The sequence below is a fragment of the Tachypleus tridentatus genome, chromosome 13, assembly GCF_004210375.1.
Source record: "Tachypleus tridentatus isolate NWPU-2018 chromosome 13, ASM421037v1, whole genome shotgun sequence".
Taxonomy (NCBI): domain Eukaryota; kingdom Metazoa; phylum Arthropoda; class Merostomata; order Xiphosura; family Limulidae; genus Tachypleus; species Tachypleus tridentatus.
In genome coordinates this window covers 168,925,233-168,951,765 of record NC_134837.1, presented here as the reverse complement: position 1 = coordinate 168,951,765, position 26,533 = coordinate 168,925,233, and the positions used below count along the sequence as shown (strand labels likewise).

General features: G+C 31.6%; 1 protein-coding gene across 2 annotated transcripts; it reads left to right on the top strand.

The window, feature by feature from the left end:
* On the top strand, positions 1–26,211 carry LOC143239391 (uncharacterized). Of its 2 annotated transcripts, none has more exons than XM_076480407.1 (6): positions 1–98; positions 12,806–12,964; positions 21,193–21,306; positions 22,485–22,598; positions 23,148–23,261; positions 25,228–26,211. In XM_076480407.1, exons 2-6 carry the CDS (start codon positions 12,835–12,837, stop codon positions 25,254–25,256), a joined length of 501 nt encoding a protein of 166 aa, XP_076336522.1. In that variant the 5' UTR covers positions 1–98; positions 12,806–12,834; the 3' UTR covers positions 25,257–26,211. The 2 variants fall into 2 exon arrangements, with proteins under 2 accessions (XP_076336522.1, XP_076336521.1); XM_076480406.1 differs by lacking the exon at positions 1–98 and adding an exon at positions 3,424–3,656.
* The last annotated feature ends 322 nt before the right edge of the window (positions 26,212–26,533 follow it).

Genomic DNA, 26,533 nt, shown 5'->3' with positions numbered 1-26,533 from the left:
GCCCCGCTGCCATCAGCATTTAGCCCACTCGACTCTGAGCGGTGTAATAGTTATTTTCATTCAATTACGTAAGGACTGTTATTCCTTTCAGGGGTGAGGTGAGGAATTATCTTATTCTATATTCTAATTTCGAACCTATATTTCCTGAGGTAATAGTAACATAATTGTTAGAACAGCTTATGTTTCTTTCATCACAATATTTTTTTATATAGCCTAATTATGGATCCTATAAAACTATTAATTTATAGTAGTTGTTTTCTATGTTGAAAACGTTGTGCTAAGTGACAGAATGCATTTAAATTATTATGTTTCTGTTAATCACTAAGTTAGTGCCATTTTTTAATGTCCAACTAATACGCTAAATTTAAATTTTACATTGCACAAAAGAAGCCACTTTTTATTATAGTATTTATTGTTTGTTTTACGTACATAAATGATGTTCAAAAGACAGTCTACACCACAGAAAGCAGCTGATTCACTTGGAAGGAATGTACTACACACCCTCTCCGACCCCACATCATCACTCCCTCTCTCTCCCCATAAGGTTATCTCAGCTGTCTGTTCCAGACTGTAAATTTGATATTATACAGACAGAGGTCACGTTCATTCAGCTTCAGTCTGTGGTAAGTTTTCAGAATTAATGCTCAATGGCAGTGGTATTCTAACAGTAGGAGGAAAAAAATATATATATATATATATACAGCAAAGGAAAACTTAAAATAAACAAATCAAACACTTTCTATGAAATAACAAACACAGCTGGTATAATGACTTTAACTGGAAGTTGATTACGTTTATCAGTTTAGGTTTTGTTTGTTTTAAGTTAAGCACAAAGCTAAACAACAAGCTATCTGTGTTCTGCCTGCCATGGGTATCGAAACACGGCTTTTAGCGTTCTAAGTTCGCTAAGTTCAGCAGGTTTTATTTAAATATAATTATGAGTGAACCTTAAGAGTCGCTGACCAAGAAGGGTGGAAGTAAGTAGTCACCAGCACTCGCCGCCTATGCAACAACTACTCTTAACTGTGGAATTTTCAACTCCTTCTCAGCGGAAAGTGCCGTGTGTGTTCAAAAGTGTAATACAGGATGTTAATCACTAAGTTATGCCATCTTTTTAAAGTCCAACTAATACGCTAAATTTAAATTTTACATTTGTTTTCGAATCATATCTCATTATTATGTATTATTTATTATTTTATCATTGTCTCTTAATGAATGATGAAGAATAAACATTCAGCATAGGTATCAACTTCGTAACCAAATTTTAGCACTGTAGGCATCCAGTAGTTTGGTTTACCTAATACTAAATCATTATACAGTGCTGTGGTCTAACTGACACATATCATTATCCAGTGGTATGGTCAAGCTGACACTAAATCATTATCCAGAAGTGTGGTCTACCTCATACTAAATCATTATCCAGAAGTGTGGTTTAGCTGACACTAAATCATCATTCAGAAATGTGGCTTAGCTAACACTAAATCATTATCCAGAAGTGTAGTCTAGCTGATACCAAATCAGCATCGAATAGTGTAGCTTGGCTGATGCTAAATCCATCAGGAAAAAGTCTTTAAATAGCAGGTTTTATATCTCTGGCACATAAATCCTCTGAAAAAAAAAACAAATAAATTTTTTTAGGATTTAAAAGATTCTTTGTCAATGTCAATTGCATCGCAGCAGCAAGTGAAGAAAAACAGCTGAGAAAATTTGAAATGTTCCATCTGCTTAAACAGATAAAGGCTAGTGTACAAAATCAAATATTAGTCGCCCCAAAACCACTGGAATAGTGACGTTATTTTGTCTTTATTGTTAAATGAATATCGCTTTCTACGGAGGTTTCAAAACACATGAGCATATTTATGTAAAGGATTAATAAACCAACATAGTAAAACTCTTTCTTCTAGCACAGAAGTTAATATTTTTGGTTTGCGTCTAACAGATATTTTCAAGACTTAAGTAATTCATGTTGGGACCTCTTCATTGACGGATCCCTTGACATCCTTATTCGCACATTTCAAACATCTTTGTCTCTTGCGGTGTAAGATGAAACTCAGCTTCATTTTGGAACTTTGAGAACAATCTAGCAATTTCATTTGAAATAACTTTGAATAGTAGTTTAAGTATATTAGAATCTTAAACTTCGACAAAATTTAATTTTTCAACCAATGAAAGGTACTAATTATTTTTAGTAGAATGCAGTGCTTATCATATGGTTTAACTCAATTACAATAACAGTTAAAATAAACCGTAAGCTTTAATTATTTGGGTTTCACATGTTTTACTTTGTGGTACTCCATGTATTTACGAAACACACGATTACTTAATGCTTGGAATAGCAACAAATTCGTGGACCTGTGGTTTGAAAGAGCAGGGAAAATAGGTTTTTTGTAGGTGGACAACAGGAAGTTTTCTTATTTGCTTGTTTGTTTGTAGTTAAGCAAAAAGATACACAATGGGCTATCTCTGCTCTGCCCACCATGAGTATCAAAACCCGGTTTCTAGCAGTGTAAATCCGCAGATATTCCACTGTGCTACTGGGAGGGGAGGACAACAAGGAGAGAAGACTTGATGTGCGGTTAAGCATTTTGTTTACTAGTTATAGTAGGATACCGAAGCCTGATTCCATCAACACGCACTTGATTACAGTTAAATGTCGAAGCTGTATTAAAATGAAATACGAATAAAAAATTGTATTAATAAAAGCAAATGGAAAAAATAAACTTCGGAATAACCTGAATCAAGATCATAGGAATTTAAAGTGAGACAACTACAAGATTTTTCTGTCCAGATTTACTACAACTTTGGTCTCGTATAATCAAAACGATTTGATTCGTTCAGATCTTTATGCAGATGAACAATAAGCTTGCTAAATGTATTGATGTTATGATTGCTTTCTTTTTTTCTTACGTAAAGATTTTTGGATGTGAATTTGGTCACGAGCGTTTATTTATTTATTTCTCGTAGAGCGATGTACTATTATCCGTTGGATTTATTGGTATTGACAGTTTATTACAGATATATATATAAAGCTAAGAAACAGCACTAAACCACACTTATAGTGTATAGTTATTTGTATGTATACCTATACAGCATGTTTTATATCAAGATAGATGATTTTTTTATGATTTCATTGTTATAGACCTGGTAGTACTTCCATATAGAAACAAACGTGTTAACGATAATATAAAAGAAACAATCTATATCAACAAATAAAGACTTGAACAAATTGAGAAAATGAGATATCTAAGAACAAATAAATCAGTAAAAGGAAGGTGCTTAAATTCCTAAGTTATTTATATCCGGTTCCGGCCCCACGTTTTAAGTTTGCTTTCAGTCCACACGTGCTGACAACTTGTGTTTGTTGGCCAGGAAATTAGTACAGTAGAGCTGTGCGGCTGAATAATATATATATATAAATATATATACATACAACACACGTCATACAAGCGAAGCTGTAAGAGGCAGGAGATACGTCGTGGCTGTCCTTCTTCACTCAGAGTGGCGTTTCACGACGGAGGAGTGGGGCTGATCTGAATGAGTGTCTGATATTTGCAGAAGAAAGGGAACATCCAAATCGTTGTTATCGAAATCACCTGAACAGTAATTTTTTTAGGCCATCATACTCCAGGTCTTTGGTTTATCTTTGATAACTCCAGGTACGTGATACCTTGATCTATCTCAAAAATTGGTGGATTGGAGATTCTATTCGCAGTTTAACTTCAGAATGAGTTCAACAGCGTGGAGTGAATACTTAAACTTGGAACAGTCTATTCTTATATTGTTTACATTAACTTCACATTCCTCTTAACTATCAAACTGCTAAAAGTAGTTATTTATTAAAAAAATATTTTTATTGTATTTTAACTAATAAAGACAAACCTAACTTTGTTCCATGTTAGTTTACATTAAGTCTATAGCTTATATTTAAGTAATTGATGCTACTTAGTCGTAAATGGTTAAAAATAAGCTTTATGATTCAGTGGCCTCGGAACCTAGGGTTCTGGAGATGCTGTAGCATCATCATTTTTACGTATTTGACTTGTAAGTGGTGTTGCAACTGTATATCATGTTATTATATTTATTTTCTAGGGAAGTGCCCTTAGGACCCCTATATTGAGCTGGCTGTGACAGCTCGGGAACTGAGTTTTAGCAGTTCCTTCTTTTTTCAATCTCTCATTGTAAATTCTCCATGAGTAGCTGATCACTCGTACTTTGCAAGCCCTTCCTACATCACTGTGATTTCATAGGTCTCTTTTATCTTACTAAACGTTCATATTCTTATCATATTAATAATAAAACAGATCTGTCCAGAAAAAAATGGTTATACTGAGACTTCAGTAATGCTAATATTTACATCTGAAAGATAACCTGAAAAGAGACGTTAATTATTCTATTTGTTTAGTATAGTTACTACAGTTTATAAAAAATCACAAGTTAGTTACTGCATCTAGTTTTAGGATATGCAAGCCATATCTTTTATTAATTCACGACCAGAAGACACTAAAGTAAGAAACCTTAAATTAATGTACAACGTTTTTCTTAATTATCTTTATTGTTTTAAAACTTGTAGGCTAGTGAAATGAATAAATATAACAGATACTAAGGTATTGATGTTATCAACAAATCACATCTCTATATTGAATAATCACAAATTTGTGAAAAACCTTCACATAAAATGATTTTTTTCTTACAGATTTACTTTAACACAAATGTCTGCTAAGCCTTGATTAGTTTCTAATCATGTTTGCATCACAGTATCAAATTTGAGTTTTATTTTCGAGCAAAAGTGTGCTCATTATACAAACTGTCTACTTCAGATACATCTTCAGCAAGATAAACAGAACTTCCCTTATGACCTTAAAACAATCATTTGGAAATTTTATTATTATACCCGTATTGTGCGTTAATCACATATGATAATAACCTCTTATTCGTTTATTTCTGAAAAAAAAAAAATCTATATTTTGAATATTCCCTTTGTCCATTTAGTGCACAATACCATTGTTTTTACTCCATTCGGAAATTATCATTAGGTTAGCATAAAAACATGTTTTATAACCATCAGAAAAACAGTAACGTAGGGGAAAGTGCGTTAAATGGACCCATTCCGTAATACGGCCACCCCTATATATCGCTCGTTATAACGTGTTGTCTGTTATCAGAATGAGCTGTATGTAACTATTGTCTATGTTTATCTCGTGCATAAACACACTAACAGACGTAGTCGGAATAAAACTGTCAAAGTGTGACTTACTTTTGCTTATTTTTGAACAACTTTGACACAAGATAAGTACTTTGGGTTTCTTACAGTTAAAATGAGAGTATTTTAGGGAATTTCATTTTCGTTCATTGAAAACAATAAGAAAGTATAAGACAAACGAGTATGCCGTAAAATAAACACAGTTCAGGTTCACTGACTTTTATAACATGCGTTATTTAACGATGAGTGGCTCAGAGTAAGATATCTCCTCCTCGAAAGGTTATCTTACCCCAAACCAAAGAAGTATATTTCCTTCTTAAGTTTAGGTCAGAAGGTGCGTCATTTGTCCTAGGCTAGTTCATACTTTCTTTTGCGTCATTGTCCTAGATAATGTGCAATGTCCGTATGACACGTGGTGAATTAATTGAATTAAATACCTTGTTAAATACATCGTTTATATTAAACTGCAGTGTTTATGAACTACACTGGAGGATTCTAACCCCATCTTAGGAATTATTTTTCTTCCATCACTCGGTAAAAGTGTTCCCAACCAAACGAAGTAGATTTGTTTTTCGTTATTTAAGAGAAAGGCCTTAGTGTTTAGAAATTAACATTCTGCGTTTTCATATTTTGGTCTCAATTTGTGAGAATAACATTTAAATTTAAGGCGACTGTCTTACCTTACCTTTCCCAACAAATACTACAATGTAAAAGAATAATTTAAACACGTGACAACGGAATCATATAGTAACGTATGATCATAGTTAATCACTGTCCTACATTGCGTTCAAGAAAAAGTAGATATTCACAATTTTACTCTACGGTTTAGCTCCATGAAGAGGCCAAGTAGTTACGGCGCTAGACTCACAATCTGAGGGTCGTGGGTTCGAATCCCTGCCACACCAAACATGCTCGCTCTTTTAGCCGTGGGAGCGTTATAATGTTACGATCAATTCCATTATTCGCTCGTAAAATAGTAGCCCAAGAGTTAGCGGTGGGTGGTGATGATTAGCTGCCTTCTCTCTAGACTTACACTGCTAAATTAGCGACGGCTAGTGCAGATAGCCCTGGTGTAGCTTTGCGCGAATTTAAAAAACAACAACAACAAAGAAACAATACTACGACTGTGAATGTAGAACACGAGGTTAACATTGTTACGATTATGACTGATTAATAAACTAACAAATATGAATCTAGACAGTTCAGTTTTTGTATTGTCCCTTTCACCCGATTTCTGCTGCCCTCTTTTCACTGGCTTAACCAGTCTGTGAGTTTGTCCGATTTCTTCGAGATGCCCATCACATTGCAACTCGGTTATTTAATATTAATGTGAGCAATTTTTCTTTTGAATTCCTGACTCTGTCAGGAGGTAACTAGGGCAAGCCTAGTTAGTTTTATAGAAGACTTACTTGCACAATATATATTTGCACATTTTTGTAACTATTTCTATAGTTTTTGGATTTTGCGCAAAGCTACACGAGGGCTATCTACGCTAGCCATCCCTAATTTAGCAGTGTAAGACTAGGGGGAAAGCAGCTCGTCATCACCTCTCACTGGCAACTCTTGGGCAACTCTTTCACCAACGGATAGCGGGATTGACCGTAACTTTATAACGCTCCCACGGCTGAAAGGGCAAGCATGTTTGGTGTGATGGAGATTCGAACCCGCGACTCTCGGATTATGAGTCTAGCGCCGTAACTACTTGGCCTCTTCATGGAGCTAAACCGTAGAGTAAAATTGTGAATATCTACTTTTTCTTGAACGCAATGTAGGACAGTGATTAACTATGATCATACGTTACTATATGATTCCGTGGTCACGTGTTTAAATTATTCTTTTACATTGTAGTATTTGTTGGGAAAGGTAAGGTAAGACAGTCGCCTTAAATTTAAATGTTATTCTCACAAATTGAGACCAAAATATGAAAACGCAGAATGTTAATTTCAAAACACTAAGGCCTTTCTCTTAAATAACGAAAAACAAATCTACTTCGTTTGGTTGGGGACACTTTTACCGAGTGATGGAAGAAAAATAATTCCTAAGATGGGGTTAGAATCCTCCAGTGTAGTTCATAAACTGCTAACGCAAATAGCTCTCGTGTAATTTTGCGTGAAAAAAACGACAAAAACTAGATATGCAACAAATTACTTATTTTAATTTTTAGAAATTGATATTCATGAGTAAGAAAACTTATCAACAGCTTTCAGGGTGCTTACTTTTTCGTTTAACCAAGTTTCTGCATATTTATATCTTATATCATCATTCCTAGTCTTATTACTTTAAGTCTTGATGTCCCAAACTGATTGAAGTTAGAGATGTATTATTCATGTGTATTGCAGGTTTTTAGTTTATTAGAACAAAATTTAAAAGGTACGTTTTGCAGTTTATCGTCATTCGATTTATTAAAAATTAATTTCACCTCTAGAATGTGAATAAATAATTAGTTTTAAAAAAGTCAAAATTTTAAGGGAAAATAACGATCATTGGTTAGCCGTATAATTACAATGAGAAGTCTCCAAAAGGAAATAAATACTGCAGTAGAAAAGACACAAACAAGTAAAATATTACTAGTTGGATAGATTTTAAAACTTGAAGAGTGATCATCCTTGAAGCTGACTATAAGATGTGGCAAGAATAATGGTGATTCTAAAGGAAAGTGAGATAGAAATGTTACAGCTATATATATTTGGTTTAGAAAATATTAAGCCAGTTACAGTAAACAACAACCGGCCTTAGCATGGTCAGTAGAGAGGAAGAAATATTAAAAATGTTTATTTGTATACATATGGTATTATATTATGACAATTTGTCTTATATTTGCATTGAATATGCATGCATGTATCTATAGAACTTGAAAAATTCATATGGATATCAATATATACGAATTTATAACTTAAAAAACTATAGACCCCCACATATATGTATATATACTTAGATGCATATAAATACTACCCAAAATTGCAGTACATATGATACACAGCCCAGTCTATGCATCATTCCAGTATAGTTCATTAGCCCCATCATTCCAGTGCTTAAGAATATTTCCTGTGGATATATAGGGTGTAAATATAGTAGCTATACATATTTTACAAGCATATACATAACATTACAGGTTGCTTACCATATATCATAGTGTTCATACATGTGGTACCATTATTAAAGATAACATTGTGGCAATGATGTCAGGAGCAATAGCCACTCAATCTGTATGAAGCCAATCCAAAGGTTGTCATTGTATTTCATCATACTAAACCGTTTCGAATAGGAGAGTATTAATACTATACAGTTTTATGCCCATGATGGACGTAAATAAAACTAAATAAAATATTATTTAAAATTATTAATTTAAAAAGGAGGAATGCGGATACAAAAACAAACAGGCTTAAGGTTTAAGACATTGTGCTGACATTATTTTCTCAAACTACACACTCATTTTGACTCTCCTAAATATTACAGCTTTGAGATATGAAGCCAAAATATGGACTTGTAGCTTGAGCTACCTATCTTGTTTCTTTATTTTTTAATGCCTATTTCTCCTTTTAGATTGAAAATTTTTAATCATCTTGTAAATATAGCGACATCTTCATTTTTAAAATATGAAGAATTATTTAATACGAACAACAAAATTGGAAAGTAAATTGTATGAGAGCGATTTTTATGCTAATTTCATCTCAAGTTACAGAATACAAATTACTGTTATCTGGAAAACTGTTTATAGTATTTTCAAATGTTAGTCTGTTTTATCTCATCAATTTAGCCACATCTTTGAAATTACACACAATGTGACATTAATTACGTTTGTAAACTGTTAACTTAAATCAAAGTATCTTTTTACAGAGAATTAAAAGCCTTCAAATATCTTACCATAACTTTCACTGAAAGGTTAAGTTAATATGAAACTAAAAACACCATTTTAGCTTTTGTAGTTTCAGTTACACAATGAATGTCTTTTCATTCATTTTTAACTAGAAGTTTCTAAAATGTTGTACTTTCATAAAACTTGGTTTCTAACAGCTCTCAATACGTTTTTCTTTTTCTCATGTGTATGAAAGTCGAACAGCTGAGTTTTCCCCAGTATAAATTTAGCTTTCCGACATAGAGTGCAAGGCTATGCTAAAAGTGTAATATCCTTGTTCCTCTTTGTACAAAAAATACTTAGATTACGTACCTCTTGTTTCCAAGAGCAAAATCGGTTTAATATATATTGAATGTCATGTTAATTTTGAAGTATAAACTCAAATAATCGTCAAGTTCAGACAGCAAATTTTTGAAATGTTCTGACTAAAAATTATAGTTATTTAATTCTTAATATACGGGTTCCAGTAAGAGAAATACAACTTTATAAATTCGTTTATTAATTTTTTATTATATCAGTCACTTCTGTCATGCATTTCCACTGCCAAAGATGCGACAGGTTCTGAGCCAACCTATATTTCCATCTATTTATCATTCAAAATAATGAATTTAATTTTTATCTCTATGTTGATTCCACAGTAAATAATTTATATAAAGCCAAACAATTAAATAGAATAACGAAATTAAAAAAGACTTATGTATTAATCTATATTAGTCACTGAGAAAGAATTTGCATTAAATATTAATTACAATGTATTCGCATAAATAGATGTAGCACGTAATGACGAGATTTCGTACATGTTTTCTAAAAGACAATGGATAGTTTTATCTTTAATTTTGTCTTCTATAGCTACTCGTTAATTAATACCGGTACTTTGTCATTTCTTTCTGTAGAAGTTCCAGAGATAAAAGAATAATACTTATGTTAGTCGCACCTAATAAAACAGATTGGCTACATTTGTAGTGAAGGAAAAAAAGTTTTGTTTTTTTTACACAACGTTTATGCGAAATCTGATACATTTAAACCATAAGTGTTATGTCAGAGCAGATTCTCGTTAACGACGGTGGATTGCAGAATAATATGAGTATGGAATGGTTATGATTTATATTTGAGGGATATCAACCAAAAAAAATTATGTACTAAGCTATAGTTTTATAACTAAGTCGAATGAGTAAAGACCTTCCTTACATTTGAATGTTTTTTATTGTTTTATTTTTCCCAAACACTATAATAAATTTGTGTAAAGCTACATAAAAATATTATATTGTGCTGTTGACCTTAATATTAAAAATATAATTTATAAAATGAGTTATAAAAACAAACAGGCGAGTTTAACACTCGCCAATTAGTCTTGCTATAATTATATGTAATTAAATGTGTATATATGTGTGTGTGTGTATACATTTAAACAAATAATTAGGAATATTGTTACTTTTTAAGAAAAATAATTTGTATTTTGCTTTAGCCTTTCAACATGTGTTCTGTATGAATTGTAAATTTCACAAAATGACATGAAGGCAAAATGTAGAGTCGAAAATAAAGATATAACACCTGTATTTCTATAATTCCAACCTTGTTGTAGTTTACTGAAATAACAACATTGAAAATCTCTAAATATTTTGAAGAGAATTGTGTAACTAACACTTGCCCTCTGATGAACCAGTGATAAGTTTATGGACTTGCAATGCTAAAATCCGTTGTTAAGACGCTAGATTATCAAATATACCTTGCTGTTTAAGTCTTGGGAACTTTATAATGTGACGTTCAATTCTACTTTTCGTTGGTTACATAGAAATCCAGAATTTGGCGGTGGGTGGTGCTGACTTGCTGCATTTCTTCTTGTCTGTCACTGCTAATTAGGGATACCTAGTGCAGATAGTCCTCGTGTAGCTTTGCGCGAAATTCAACAAAAACTAAACTTCTTCATGGTAGAAATTGCTATATGCCCCTCATAAAGTATTGATAAGCTATGGAGAAGGCATATAGTCAATAGCATCCACCATCAATTCTCGGATACTTTTTTAACCAACGAATAGTGGGGCTGAACGTTACATTATAACGCACCCACGATTGAAAGGCGAACATCTTGTTTCGTATTACAATTTCAAACGGCCTAACACTGAGTTAAATTGTAATTTAGATTTCGAAGTTAAATAAATGTCGATATGTATCTAGTTTATGATACTTGCCAACACTTTCTTTTTTAATACAAACATATTTTAATATACAAACAAGAACACAATTCAACATAACGGTAATTACAAATAACGATTTATGTACAATAGTTTTACAAAATTACAAACAATACTGAGTCCTCTATCTGGTCTGGAACTTTCTCGGTATCTCATGGAGGGTTCACCATGAGCAAATTAATCTTGAGTTGATATAAATGCAATTCACTTGACAAAGAGCTAGCTAGCTCTGCGTTCTTCGTTTTTCGCTAATCACACGTCGTGTTTTTCATCGCTGAAGTTATATAATTTATTCGTAAAAGTAGTAATGTCCAGTGTGAATCCGATGAAGTTAAATTGTTTGTAATTTTCGAAATGTATAAACATTCCTGGTCAAGTATCTGAAGTTCCCGATTAATAAACTTTAATCATAATTATAGTTTCCGAGGTTTAAGTTATACCAGCTATAGCAACCTAATAATATATAATGTCTTATGGCGTAAAGCGTTGGTTACATTTATAGGCGTGAGGATAGTTTCAAAAATTTCAGCCCACACAACAATATAGACGTTATACTAATGTTTACGTACGCACATATATTGTTCATTCTTACACTCGAGAGCCTTCCATAAATTTAGTGAATAGGCGGAATTTTCGCAACACAGATTTAGTAGTATAGGTTATGTACACTTCTAAATATAAATTTAACTTAAACAAACATTGATATTAAAACGTATATATGATAGCAAATCCGCCACAATCTTCAGTGACGGAGATTGCAACCCGCAATTTATAAGCACCCGTAGTTACCATGTCAGGCTACCGCCGTTAATAGCTACTGCTCTAATTTTTATGGTATATCACCAGTTGGAACAATATATATTTCTTATTTACTATGATACATTTATTTTATTTAAGTCCGAAGTAAGATGTGTTACCACAGAAAACGTTTAAACCTTTCACAAAACTTGTTTTTATTTTGTTGTTCTTAATTTTATGAACAACTATTTTCGACGTTTTTATAGTTTGTTTCTTGTTTTTTGAAGGGGTGAGGATCATATCTGATGCTCTTCAAATTAATATGAATGTAGTTTGTCGTAATGCTCCAATCAACCGAACTAAAAAACAACCATAAACAAACATACTTGTAGGTGTAAATAATTTTACCATAGTTAAATTGTTAAACATATGGTTACATTTATCATTACAGTTACGTATTTCGTGATAACCAGCTGTCATGCCAGTTAATAATGTATTGTATTGTAAACCAGTGCTATACCACCAGCACTAATAATCTGAAGAAGTATATAACCAACACTAATGAAAGTTATTACTGTAGTGCTACTGGCCCTAAACAACTAATGTACAAACAGCACTGCTATAAGTCAGTACTATGTTAGTGTGATTAACACAAGAAAAGCTGCACAACCATCATTACTGGAAGTCGATGAAATGCTTTATGATAATTTATTATCAACTTCTTGTAATTAAATCAGAATGGTATTGTTTTTCATACTAAAGTAGGTGTCAGTATTGTATATTTTATGTCCTTTTCTTCTTATCGATATGATTATCTAGATTGTTTCAACTCGGTTCTACAGTACGCCATGTCTATACCCAAAAAGGAAGATCTTCCTACCGTTCCTTCAGCCATGAAGAACGAACTTACCAATTTTGATTCAACAAAAATGAAACACACGGAAACAGTATGTAAGACAGTTCTTCCATCTAATGAAGGTGATTATAACTTTTTATTTTCTTACATTATTTTGTTTTAAGTGTGCAAAGAGAATGTTCCCGTATAACGGGATGTTTCTTCTTTATTAACGTCGAATAAAATATGGTGGTCTAAAGCAAAAAATCTTTCTTCTTAACATCATTTCTAGAGTTACATGTTCTTCTGGAGATTTAAGCACATTTTTTTAAATATGAGGATAACTTTTCATATTCTTACCAATTGATTTCCATAATATTTTGCAAAATAAAATTTGTGATATTTCAAGATAAAAGTAATGGTGCATAAATCTTAAAATTCTATAAATGTTTGAATTGTATTATCAAGGAACTTACAAACACAAACTTTTAAATAATGCTGTAGCTCGGATTAAGTGAAATAATTTTATAATTAAAAAAATATTCTGAAAACTAGATGAAAGTTTTTATTTTTTTCATATTCTAAGAGAATCACAAATTGTTGTTGAAATAAATGAATATTATATGAAGGTAGCATATTTTCAGAATGTTAGTATTCGCTAAATTAACAAATCTAAGAACACAAAAGATAAGCATCATAAGATTTTATTAAATAAAACAGTTATGGTAAATTTTTAATAGTTTAAGCTGAAGACATATTTTGGATGAATGAACAATTTGTCCCCCGGTAGTACAGCGGTAAGTTTACGGATTTACAACGCTAAAATCAGGGGTTTGATTCACCTAGGTGGACTCGGTAGATAGCTCGATCTGGTTTTGCTATAAGAAACACACACACACACACATGAACAATTTAAGAAGCAATAACAATCGAACAATTTTATACATTATAAAGTGCTAAAATTAGTAGAAAGCAGACTTATAAATGTTTTTACATTCAAAGAACATGTGATGTTTAATTGTTTGTTTTGGAATTTCGCACAAAGCTACTCGAGGGCTATCTGTGCTAGCCGTCCCTAATTTAGCAGTGTAAGACTAGAGGGAAGGCAGCTAGTCATCACCACCCACAGTCAACTCTTGGGCTACTCTTTTACCAACGAATAGTGGGATTGATTGTCACATTATACGCCCCCACGGCTGGGCGGGCGAGCATGTTTAGCGCGACGCGGGCACGAACCCGCGACCCTCGGATTACGAGTCGCACGCCTTACGCGCTTGGCCATGCCAGGTCGTATGTTTAATTGTAAAAATGCTATTATATTGTTGATGATGTAAGCTTCAAGTTTGCATTCTACAGTAAACTGAAAATTTGAATTAAAATGTTGCTCAGGAAAAGAAAAGAGATACAAAATGAATCGTTGATTTGGTTAAAGTACGTGGTAAAATGACAGTAATGAGAACAGTAGTTGAGATTATGATATTTTTCAGGAAAAACTCAGTTTCTTGTGGTTCCATTTTTAGAACAGTAAGATAACGAATTAACATCTCTATGAATGTTTGTGCTTAATACGATTTTAGGAAATTTTAGGTAATAAAAAATTCCAGTTCAAAAAAGTATAAAAATATATTTCAAGTTTTTCTAAAGTAGGTAAGCAGAGTAGTCTAGCTATCGAAAATCTTGAACACATTTTCCTGATTTTTATAACGAAATAGATAAAATTTAAAACAACTAATTTTTAAGTGACATGAAAAATTAATCTGAGAATCGACGAATTTTTCAGTGCAAAGCTCATTATATTATGAACAGTACTGAATTAGGATATAGTATTATAGGTTTACCATTCTTGAGTATTATGTGAAAAAAGATAAAAGCATATATATGAAGTCAGTGAGTAGTGGTTGTTTCTTTACTACTTTGCGTTTCATTTTACATGGTTTTTCTTTTTCAAAATACAGTAGCTAGAGACCCTTAATTAAGCTAAAGAACTTTAGCTATTCTACTGTTAAGAGCGTACACTTTCGAAGAAGTGAAAATAGAGCGAATGATAAGGCAATAACTATTCTTTTTACACTCCAGTCATCATTACTTTAGATATTTGAAAGGAAATTATTTCCAAACTAAGTTTTTATTTCTAAAACATTTGATGTTAAACGCCAAAAGCCGGCGAAGCAATAATACTAATAAGCCTAATATTTATAATACAGAGCACAATATATTGCAGAAGTTCGTTTTTCACATTACTTCTAATTGATCCATTACAGATTTCAAATTCAAATATATTTCTTTTTTTCTATCAGATATAACTGCCCAATAAACATTTCGCTCATTGTTAAAACTCATCAGCTAGACTAGAAGTGATAGCAGATAAACATTTATCTGAAAGTATAATGGTTTTTAAAGGCCGAAAACTGGAAAAGCAATGATACCGCTAGGCCTAATATTAGGGCTAAAATCACATTAGCCTGCGTTTCTACTTTTTCACATTCTACCTAAGTATTCCATTATGGATGTCAAACATAATCTGGTATTGAATGAAAAGATTCCTGGGAGGATCATGTGGCAAATAGAAGTATTAAAATTTTTAAAAGACTGAGTTGAAATCCTGAATGGAATTATTAGGTCCTGAATGAAAAATACATCTACACTTTAATATCATTTTCATTACTAATATTAAGGTTTATGAATTGTTGTTTTGGTTCTTTTGTTAAATAACATGTAATACTTTTGTCTCACTTAGTAAGTAGTTGAAAATATAAACATAATTTTTGTGTATTTCTCTCAATTTTTTTACATCATAGATACAGTATTTGAAATTCTTAAATAGGACGTTTACCTCTTACTTTGAAACATTCAATTGCAGTAGAAAATATAAAACATTTTTATCACCTCTCGTTAAAAAAATAAATCTCGCTCTACTTTGGTATTTTTAGACGATATTACGTAATCTGAAAGGTCTTCAGAATTTGGCATATTCACAGAATTATTTATGTCCTGGCTGCGAGTAGCGATATCTTACCATCTGCCATATTTTTTATTTGGAAAATTTTCAGAAATCTACCGTATTCGTTGCTTACTCTTTTGCTGTCTTGGGACAGATGCATTTAGTTTTATGTTCAAATCCTTACCTAGCAAGTCGTAATGTTAAAAGCATGTGTAGGTTGGTAATTCTGTAGTGTCAGCATTTGCAACTGGCACCAGTAATACTTGAGATTTGAACTTGCTTTCTCATTTCCGTTTTCGACTGAACATCAGTGAAAAAGGTTGTTCATTAAAGATCATAACGTTCTTTTGATTTGATTTCATTTGTTTCACAGAAAATGGGGTAAAATCAGAAACACGATTGGCCTTTATTTACCTGAAGCAAGTATATGATTACAATTTCAAACACCACTAACTGGTACTTTACTGCGTAGGAACTCAGTAATCCGCGGGTTCGCGCCCGCGTCGCGCTAAACATGCTCGCCTTCCCAGCCGTGGGGTGTATAATGTGCGGTCAATCCCACTATTCGTTGGTAAAAGAGTAGCCCAAGAGTTGGCGGTGGGTGGTGATGACTAGCTGCCTTCCCTCTAGTCTTACACTGCTAAATTAGGGACGGCTAGCACAGATAGCCCTCGAGTAGCTTTGTGCGAAATTCCAAAAAACAAACAAACAAGCGTAGGAACTTACACATAATGGTTGTTGAAACATATAGAAGAAAATGTTGTACTTCAAACTACCAAGAAGTAAACAACAGATATACAGTACTGTTGATACAACGTTTCGGGCAATGCCCTTTTTCAGGTAACTTCTTGGTAGTTTGACCAACATCAATTTTATTTTAACTAGTTCCCTAGTACTGCCAACCTACATAACTGTAGTAAAATAACCCAGATATTGTCAAGCACTTAGAACTTTAGTTTTGTATACAGTTTTATCACTTTTAGTGTGGAATTTAAATGGTTTCTGTCGTTACAGCTAGACCACCTCTAAATGTTTTGACAAGAATGGTTTAAAAATATAACATTCTGTTTATTTTTACAAATTCCTCTCAATGCATCAGCGTTAAACTAGAGGACTTATAACTCTGAATTTCATTTTTCGATCGTTGTATGATTGGCATAGTACAAATAGCCTATCATACAGTTTAGTATTTAATTAATAGTATACACATTTTATAAACGTTAAATCCTAATATGTTTTATGCTATACAACTAATTATACTAGTTTTATTTTAGGTTTTTCAGGTATAGTTTTGTGTCTAATGTACATTTTAGGTAAAAAGAACATTTTTTCTATAAAATTCGCAATGTACTTTTTATACAGAATTTTTGCTACTAAACAAAAACTATTGACTGAAGAAAGAGAAATAAAAAACCAACGGTTAAAAAGCAGCTACTTTATGGTTTTGTTTTCTGCACAACCAAGTTGTCATTTGCGTCAAATTGCAATATTCACGTTAAATAAACGAAACGTTTGTAATTGTTACCCACACAAAGCGTAGGTGTAGGGAGTGGGGAAAAAAATTACTGTCACTAAAATACGTAGCCAAACTTATAAAAAAGATATAGCAACATCAGTTTTATTTTAATGGAATCAAAATATCGATTTTCCACAATAAATACATAGAAAACGGGGTAGTAATTAAATATAAATTACAGAATACTTAGGTCAGCCGTTTGTTTGGTTGTTATTTTATAACGTGCTTTAAATTATTGAATATAAAATAACCATTTCTTTTCGAAATTTCTACTCGGAAAAAAACCATTGTTAACTCAAAGAGTACCTGAAGTGAGAGATTAACTTAAACTTAGGATTTTTGAAAATTACATTTTAAAAAGTAAGTGTCAATTACTCGTTGTTAAAAATAAAACTGATCGTCACTAATTATAAAATATTCACTTCTCTTTCTCTTTTTTAGTTTTCGTTTCTTGATCATTTTAAGACCAATGTATCAATTTGTAACTGTTTAGTCTAATTTGTTGAAGAAATGATGTAGGCTAAGCTCTTATCATCGTATCTTCTCGAAACAAAGTACACTGTTGTATTCAGAATGTTTTCAATGTAATATCATTAATAATTAAATCGCGTCTAACTCTGGTAGGTATATTGTCAAACTGTAAATTAACTACTGAACTTACCATACAGTTTAACAATGTAGCTACTTTTAGGTCATTTATTAATGGCATGTAGAAATAGTATTTCAGATCTACGTTTTGTCAACCACAAATCTCTGCTAACGAAACTTTTCGATCAGTTATCATAAATCTTCAGTTAGGTCGAATGATGAAGCTAGTCAAAAGTAGGCCTAAAATATAATTTTAAATACAGGACAAATATTTAGTTATAGCTAGTTTTAAAGAGGTTATATGTAATGAAAAGGATGTGGATGCCTTCTTAAGAAAAGAAAAAATAGTTACTTGGAGAGTTTCGATCTGGATTACATTTCGCTCTTTATACTATGTTTTTCATTATAATGTGAATATTAGGTGAATGTATAATGAAATTAATTGTAATAGAGAAATAGATATGCTCTAGAAAAATATATTCATACTTCACTGGTTGATATATATGTGAGACGAACGACTGGATTATTGAATTTCTTCAGTTGGTAAAAACAAATATATATATATATATAATATTTATTATTAAAATTATTATATATTATAATATATATATATATATACATGCTTTTTTTCTCTTCATTGTTATATTATAATTTAGGTAAACTGCGCAGTTGTGTAAGAAATAATAAGAAATGTTTGGTATTATAAGGGATAACTACGTTGCAGCCAAAAATTTTGCGTGGGAGCTTTACTTCAGTTAGAATATGTAACACATTCTGTATCATACACTTCACTAGTGGAATATGTTTCACTTACTCGCAGATTCATAAAAAAAAAAAAAAAAAAAAGGAAAGAGAGAAATTTACCACCATTCAAATCGATTTCCATCTGGTAATATGTAAGAAAGACAGTAAACTAGACAGTTGGTCATAGGATTAAATAGTCCAAAATTGTATTAAACACATAAATTTCCACTTTTACCGTGGAAAGTTCCATGTCTTTTGGCCATTACATATAATGAAAATTTAATATTTATTTAGACTAAGGTCATTATTACCTGAAAAAATATATCACATAAGCCAAAATAAAATAAAACATTCTGAACATAGGCAAAGCTTTTTTTTAATTATGTGCAAAGCTACTCAAGGGCTATGTATGGTAATCGAATATAATTTTGAAGTGATATGGTAGAGGGAAACTGGCTAATCACCACCCCAGTTCTTGGGATACTCTCTACCAACGAAGAGTAAGATTGACCGTTACTTTATAAGACAACACGACTTTAAGGGCAAAGCATGTCTGTGGCAGGAATCGGTCCCGCGACCAACAGATTAGGTAAATTAACGTAAATTTTACACTTGCTAGTAGTTTAAATTTTATCACAGCTTTCCAGTGTAACCTCTGATCAATTCTACTAACCCTTTTATAAAACATTTTATTCGCAATGAAAAAAATAGGCTATCGATTTTCTTAAAAGTTCGAATAATCGCTCTTATAAAACTTAAAATGAAAATGTTATATTTTATTACAGTTTTCGAATTTGTTTTGCATTTTAAAATTTGTAAATATTCTTTTTAGCCGTAAATAGTCTGAATCCATCATTTCAGTGACATTATCACCAAACAAGAAAAATATTTTTTTATTTAAGATGAACTGAGTGCTATGTTAGTAGAAGCCATGTTTATTTAATATTTTTAATAAAACGACTTAAGATTGATATTTGATTGATTACTTGGGTAATCACTTCAAACAGAATCCACGCACTACCCATCTTTTCATTATTAGTAATATATCATTAACATGGGAATATATATATGCTATTATATATATTTAATATTTAATTCTTTCTTATATTGCCATGCAGGTTCTTTAACATAGTATAAGATCGAAGAACGACAAATGACATTTTGGTCCATTAAGGTCGTATTATCCGCTGTATTAAACTAAACATTAATTAAAAAACAAATTCAACTATTTATGAGGCTTTCTGTCAAGCTCCCTTACATTTACTCTATCCACCATATCTGAAGGCAACCCAAAAGTCGACTGTGCTGGTAGAAAAGTAAAGTTTTCTTAGCTGAAGATTATTCTTGTCCTGCCGCAATTTATATTGATATCTCTTTGCCTCATTCACCATTAAATATGAAACAAGACGGAATTCTCAATAGCCTCGGCGCTTGAAATTATTTTGGACAGAATTAGAGTAAATTAGTCTATGAAACATTTCCTACTTCTCCCTTTTTATTAGCTATATTTTTTGTGCACCAGCAATACCTAGTTTGATTTTATTACTCCTCAGGATCTCTACCTGCTTACTCTCAAATTAAAATTCCCTTAAATAGGATTACAGTTAATTTATCTATGAGACGTTGGGCATGGTAAAATGCATCAGTCGATAGGATTTGACCTCCTGAGTTCAAAACTGTAATTAGATCTCAAATTTGTCAAGAGATGACGGAGCTGTGAACTAAGAGTTTGTGCTTGAAAACTCATTCTATGGGCTGCTATGCCGAGGCTAAAAATATTATGCTCTCTCAGTTCCCTTAATAATCTTAAAGAATTCAATCAGATCTCCTTGCACTCTTCTTTTTTCAAAAGAAAATCATTTAAGAGATCTTAATCTTTTCTCTATGAAAACCTTTTCATCCATGATATCACCCTAGTAATTTTCCTTTGAACTATTTATAATGATAAATTACCTTCCAGAGGTAAGGAGCCAAAGACTGAACACAATACTTCAAATATGAACTAGCCAATACAAAAAAATAAAATGTTTTCTACCAACGTCTACCTTCCTGTCCACACAAGTACTAGCTTCACTACTATGAACAACAAACAAAAAAAACTTTTTCCCCTTGATTTTCTATAAAATTCGTGCAAAATGTATTCATTATGATGAGAGAAGCGCCATCTATATCAATAATCTCCAAGAAATTACTACCAATAAAATAAATCTTCGAACGACAACTTTATATATATAAAATTTAGAAGTAAGAATCTTATGGTATGTAATCACACCAAACAAAATATCGATACTATTTAAACTTAGACTGCTCTAGGAAGATTCTTTATATTAGGAAGATTGTTTATGCACAACCTAAAATTTGACGAAACACTTTGATACTTTGTTCGGTTACGAAACGCCAAAAAATTCATTTAAAAATTAGAGGGAGAGAGAGAGAGACTTATATTTGGAATCCTGACATGGAACAACCTACTGAAATTACATGCGTCAGTGTTTTGAACAAAACACAGATCAGTACTTCATGATCTGAAGTGTGTGAAAGTAGAGCACGACATAGCCTGACACTCTGAGTGTTTATTCTAGACATTCAACAAGAGAAGATCCACCAGAACTTGGTTGCAGGAGTAGAAGAGTTTGACAAAAGTACACTTCAGCCCACACAAACCCAAGAAAAGAACATTCTCCCAAATGTTGAAGGTAAAAGATGCACGGGATGTACTCTAGTTGAGGGCAGTTTTTGCTTAACATTCTAATGCATAGAAACTTGAAGTGTTATTACTTAATTTGTATATTAACAGCAAGAGCTGTGTATCGTAACAACGTCCCTGCTACAGGCAAAAATCGCAGCTTCTCAAACTTATGTAACAAGATACTTAAAACGTGTGGGTGTCAGTGATTAAGTGATTGGCTTTTGTCCATTTAGATGTATAAATAACCAAGTTGCTGACGTCAGTAAAGCTCCTAGGTTTTTTGTTTTTTTTAAGTTATCACACGATAATTATAGAAACTTTTCTGGTAATATTGATGTTTAGTACTAATGAACGTTCTGTTTTAGCATAACAAAAAATCCAGCTTAAGCCACAAAAAATCACAAACTATTTAAACTAACCTGTATTTAAAGTTTTCCTTTTTTTCAAAACTATTTGTTTCCGGTTTGGTTTTTGATTCGATACATTAAATTAAACATTTATATATCAAACTTCAATCGCAATTTATGAAAAAATAGACATACTTATGAAGTATTTAATGTCTTTTCTTTTACTTCATGTTTGTTGTAGTAGTTACATTATGAAAGTAAAATAAATCGCGTATTAAATACTGAGTGAGAAAAATTTATTATTTATGAGCCTAAGCGGACTTGAATATTGGTATATAAAGTACGTTAGGTCAACAAATAAACTGAAAAGAGAAACCTCGAGCGGATAAAAAAGTCGTTGAAACTATATTAAGATGTTTTGTTTCTGTTCAACATTTACATGAATTCATTTTGGATAAACACTAGCAAATCGTGTACGTGCATGAATAAGCAATAGCATGTAAGTAACCTTGGAAAAAGCTTTAGTGTTTTTGACGTTTGTTTATTTATTCTTGGTGAGAGGAAACAAAATTAATATTTTGTAAGACTTTTAAGAGCGAGTTTCAGTGAAAGCACTTAATGGATTATCGTACATAAAGTATCTTAACCATGTAGTTTATTTCTTGAAAAACACTGTAAAATGTTACTTTTACAGCACAAGTATAAAAACTGTTTTCAACATGTCGTAATGCATAACAAGACGTAATTTACTTCCCTTATTTTTATTGTTTGTGATATATCTTAATGAGTCTAAATCACTGCCAGTTTTAGGTTTAAATTTATGTTTCTCCAACTTCAGATATCAAACAAGAAAAAGTTCATCAAGAGCTGATTTCAGATGTTGAAAATTTTAATCGGAATGTGTTAAAGCGCACAAAAACAGAAGAAAAGATTGTACTTCCCACGAAAGAAGGTACTGAGATAATCAAAAAACAGCGCATGTAGTCCATGATTTGAAACCTCTGTGTGTGTTGGACAGTCATAAGTGCAATAACATAGCAACAAATCTTTAGAACGAGAAATGATACCTGCCTTCTTAACCCTAATGAATTCTGTATTATTATTTTTTAATTTTACCATAACAAAATTGATAGTAACCTTTTCGGAACAGCATCTTAGACTTAAACTTTGATTTAAGTCTTTGAATTTTGCATGTTTTAAGAGATACTGAGTTACTGCAAAAAGGAAGATTCAAAGCTAACGTAAAAATAAACATTTGTTATTCCATGTTGTTTATTTACACAATATGTCAGAAAGCTGTACTTGAATATGCTTACCCTTCTGAAACAGATCATCTGAAAATATTAACTATGGAAATAATATTTCCATGAATAGAGCAGCTTGTGTCGAACAAAAAATTGTTCTAATCATCTAACAGATTGGATGATTTTTGACTAACTTTGGCCTAAAACTAAGATTATCATGTCATAGCTAATTGCCATTTTTGTTTACTTATGAGCAGAGATTAAACAGGAGAAAGGACAGCAAGAACTGTTGAAAGGAATTCAGTCCTATGATCCTTCAAATCTGAAGCACACAGAAACACGGGAAAAAAACGAACTTCCTACCAAGGAAAGTAAGTTATGGTCCGAAACACAACGTATAGTAAGATTTTCAACAGTTTTAAGTTGGAATAATCATAATATTTCACTCAAATAGATACTTTCTTTTTCCTCATTTTCTCTTTTAGTTCTGATTACGGGAAACGATCTCCATTGACGTTTTATTGGAAGTAATTAATTGCTCCTTTAAAACGAAAACTTTTAAATCACAACATTATGACTAACTATTCGCTTAGCCATGTTGCAGATTCTTAGTATTTGGATGTAAAAATAAGAAATATTGAAAAATATGCGCTACGTTAATAACAAATCAATTAAAAATTTAATCATTTCAAATAATTTTCTGCTGTTAATTAATGTGCCTTAAAAACAGTTGAAAATATATGGAATTTAAAGGGAAAATGTTTGTTTTTGATCAAAGCCACATTGCGCTATATGGAACGCTAGTTTTTAGCGTTGTTAATCCGAAAATCTATCGCTGACTCACCAGTGGACTCATGATATCCTGCTGGAGTGGATTAAATGTGATCAAGCTTTTTGTTTGTTTTAGGTCAAAGTCACATTGAGTTATCTGCTTTGTCCACCTTGGGAAATCATATCCCGGATCTTAGCGTTGCAAATACGTAAGGTTACCAATATACTACCTGGGAACAAGAAAAAGATCACCAGTTAAACTTACAATTCTTAATTTTATTAAAATCATTTACTTTTAAATATTAGGCTTAACTAAATGCGTATACATCACAACAATTATAGATAGCTTATTTAATAATGAACAGAGGCTTGTGGCTTTAAATATCTGTAAACATATATTTATATGCATTTACTATAAACCTTTATGAAAAAGCCCTCATTAGGAAAACTAAATAATATATTTGGAACTAATTCTAGATAATCTCACAGATAAACTATAGTCTGCAACATACATACACTCATAGAATGTTTTACTAAAGCAATGTACCTTTTCATGAGAAATATGTATTACTAGCTTAAACATTTGTGAAAAGTAATATTGTCGCCAAATTTTAGTGGTTTATTATTGGTTTTAGACTTACAAATGTTAAACTCTCACGACTTTCCTATTGCTCTTCATCCTCAATTTGATTAGCTATTACACAGATTTAATTAGCGATAGCGATGTTACAGTTTGTTAAAACATGTGCAATGCTTGATGAATTCTCAAAATTTCCAGAAATATGATATTTTTTTGGAGTCGACAGTCACCGAATGGTGAAAATCGCGTATTTCTTAGTACAAGAGAGGCATGCAAATGTATAAATTAACTTTAATATTCATTGTGATGTGAACACCTTTTTTAGACGGTTAAAGCATGTTTATAATTCTTTATACTTGACTTGTTATAAGCTAAAAGTGTTAGGCCTATCTTTGTTCATTCCCTTTGGGTGTTTTTAATAAGATATTGTTCACCGTATCAATTATTTACGACGCGTTTCGCTCAATATAGTGATCATCACGTGGACAGAAATATAAAATAACACTAATGGTCGGAATATTATTTGTGCAAGTTATGGATATGGAAGACACAGTGTGGTTAAAATACAATTATATACTTTTCTTCTTCTTGCGAACAAAAGAAACTAAGAGATTGGATATACAGAATGTAATGTCAAAACATAACAGGCCAATACTTGTATCTTATGACAAATATATACTTTTAATTCTTAGGGAGTCACATTCTAAAATAATAATATTTTAATTCTTAAAATAGACTTAAATATCCACAAAATTCCAACTTAAGGTGAAGTTAAAGTTTGGCAAGTAGAAATCGTAGAGAACATTAAACTATGAGAATTCATAAACACCACCTTTTGTGAAGGTGTAAACTATTAATGAATTTTTGCTTTATTAGTGTTCTTTATTTAATTTTATCTTTAAGAGAAGAATCACACGTTGGATGTTTTTAGTCTATTTTCTTATAAGCTATACTAATAAATTTTATTTTTTCTGTTATATTTTTAGTTATTGATTTAGAAAAGAAAGCACTTTGAAGAAACGAAATACTTGTTGCTTTCTTTCCCACTGGTTTTGAGACCTGAGTTCAAGAATCACTGACGTATCATCACGAAGTCCTATGTACGCTATATTGTTAACTCATACATGGTGTTGCTTTTATTAATGGTATTTTGTTGAAAAACGTGGAAATATTATTTTTTTTAAAGGTCACTCGCAAAGTTTCATTAATGAATTCTGAAATCACATGTAGTTATTTTGCAAAGTTTTATAAGTTTTAACACATTATTTTAAAAGGCATGTTCTTATCTTTAGTATACAATATAATTCATTGACAACAAAAAATTACCTATTTGATAGTTTACTGGAACAAGTATTTTAATTCAGAATTCATGAATTTGAAAAAGGTTTCGTTTTTTCTTTGTATCTGAGTACCATCACAAGAATTTCAATATGTTTAAATATTATTTTATGTATTGCACTATTTAAAATTATAACATAGCCATCATCTGCTTCACATTTTCGACTTAGCTTTTGTTGTATAGGAATTTTTGTCACGTTTTATTAACATAATTTGCGTTGCTACTGAGCTTTAATGAATAACCAAAATGTATTTTGTTTTTACTTTTTAATATTAACAATAACTTGCAGGAAGTGAGACAGTAACATTAAAATTGTGACGTAGATGAAACTTTACAACTAAAGTTAAACCTTATCAAAGCATTAATCTTATTTACCCATTTCACATTCCTAACATAAAAACAAAGTTTAAAAACAAATAAATAAAATTACTTGAATATGAAAGGACTTGTTTGGTATCCACATTTTCTACACCACTGTACTTTAAATAAATTGCTTTCAAACAAACATTTTATTTGGCTAAATTAACTTAAAAAGCATTTTATGTTTATTCGTGCTTACAGAACTGTGTGGGGTATTTGTTACTATCTGTAATCTACTCGAGAAATAAAATCTCGAAAAGTGAGATTAAAATATATGTTTTCTTTCTAGGTTCTTATAAAAGGAAAACTAAAACAAATTGTGAGCTGAAACTCTATTGTTTCACAATATAGGTAATTATTTCATTAATTTATTTCTTGTTAAGCACAGAGCTACACAATGAGCTATATATGCTGTTCCCACCATGAGTGTCTAACCCGATTTTTGATATCATAAATAGAATGTATGAAATAATAGTTGTTATAGTGAGAAGAGAACGCATTTTCCGAGTTTGTGAAGCATAATTGTAATTAATTATGCTTGTCATAAAACACTGCTATTGGGCCTGTTATATTTTTAGCACTATATTCTTTAT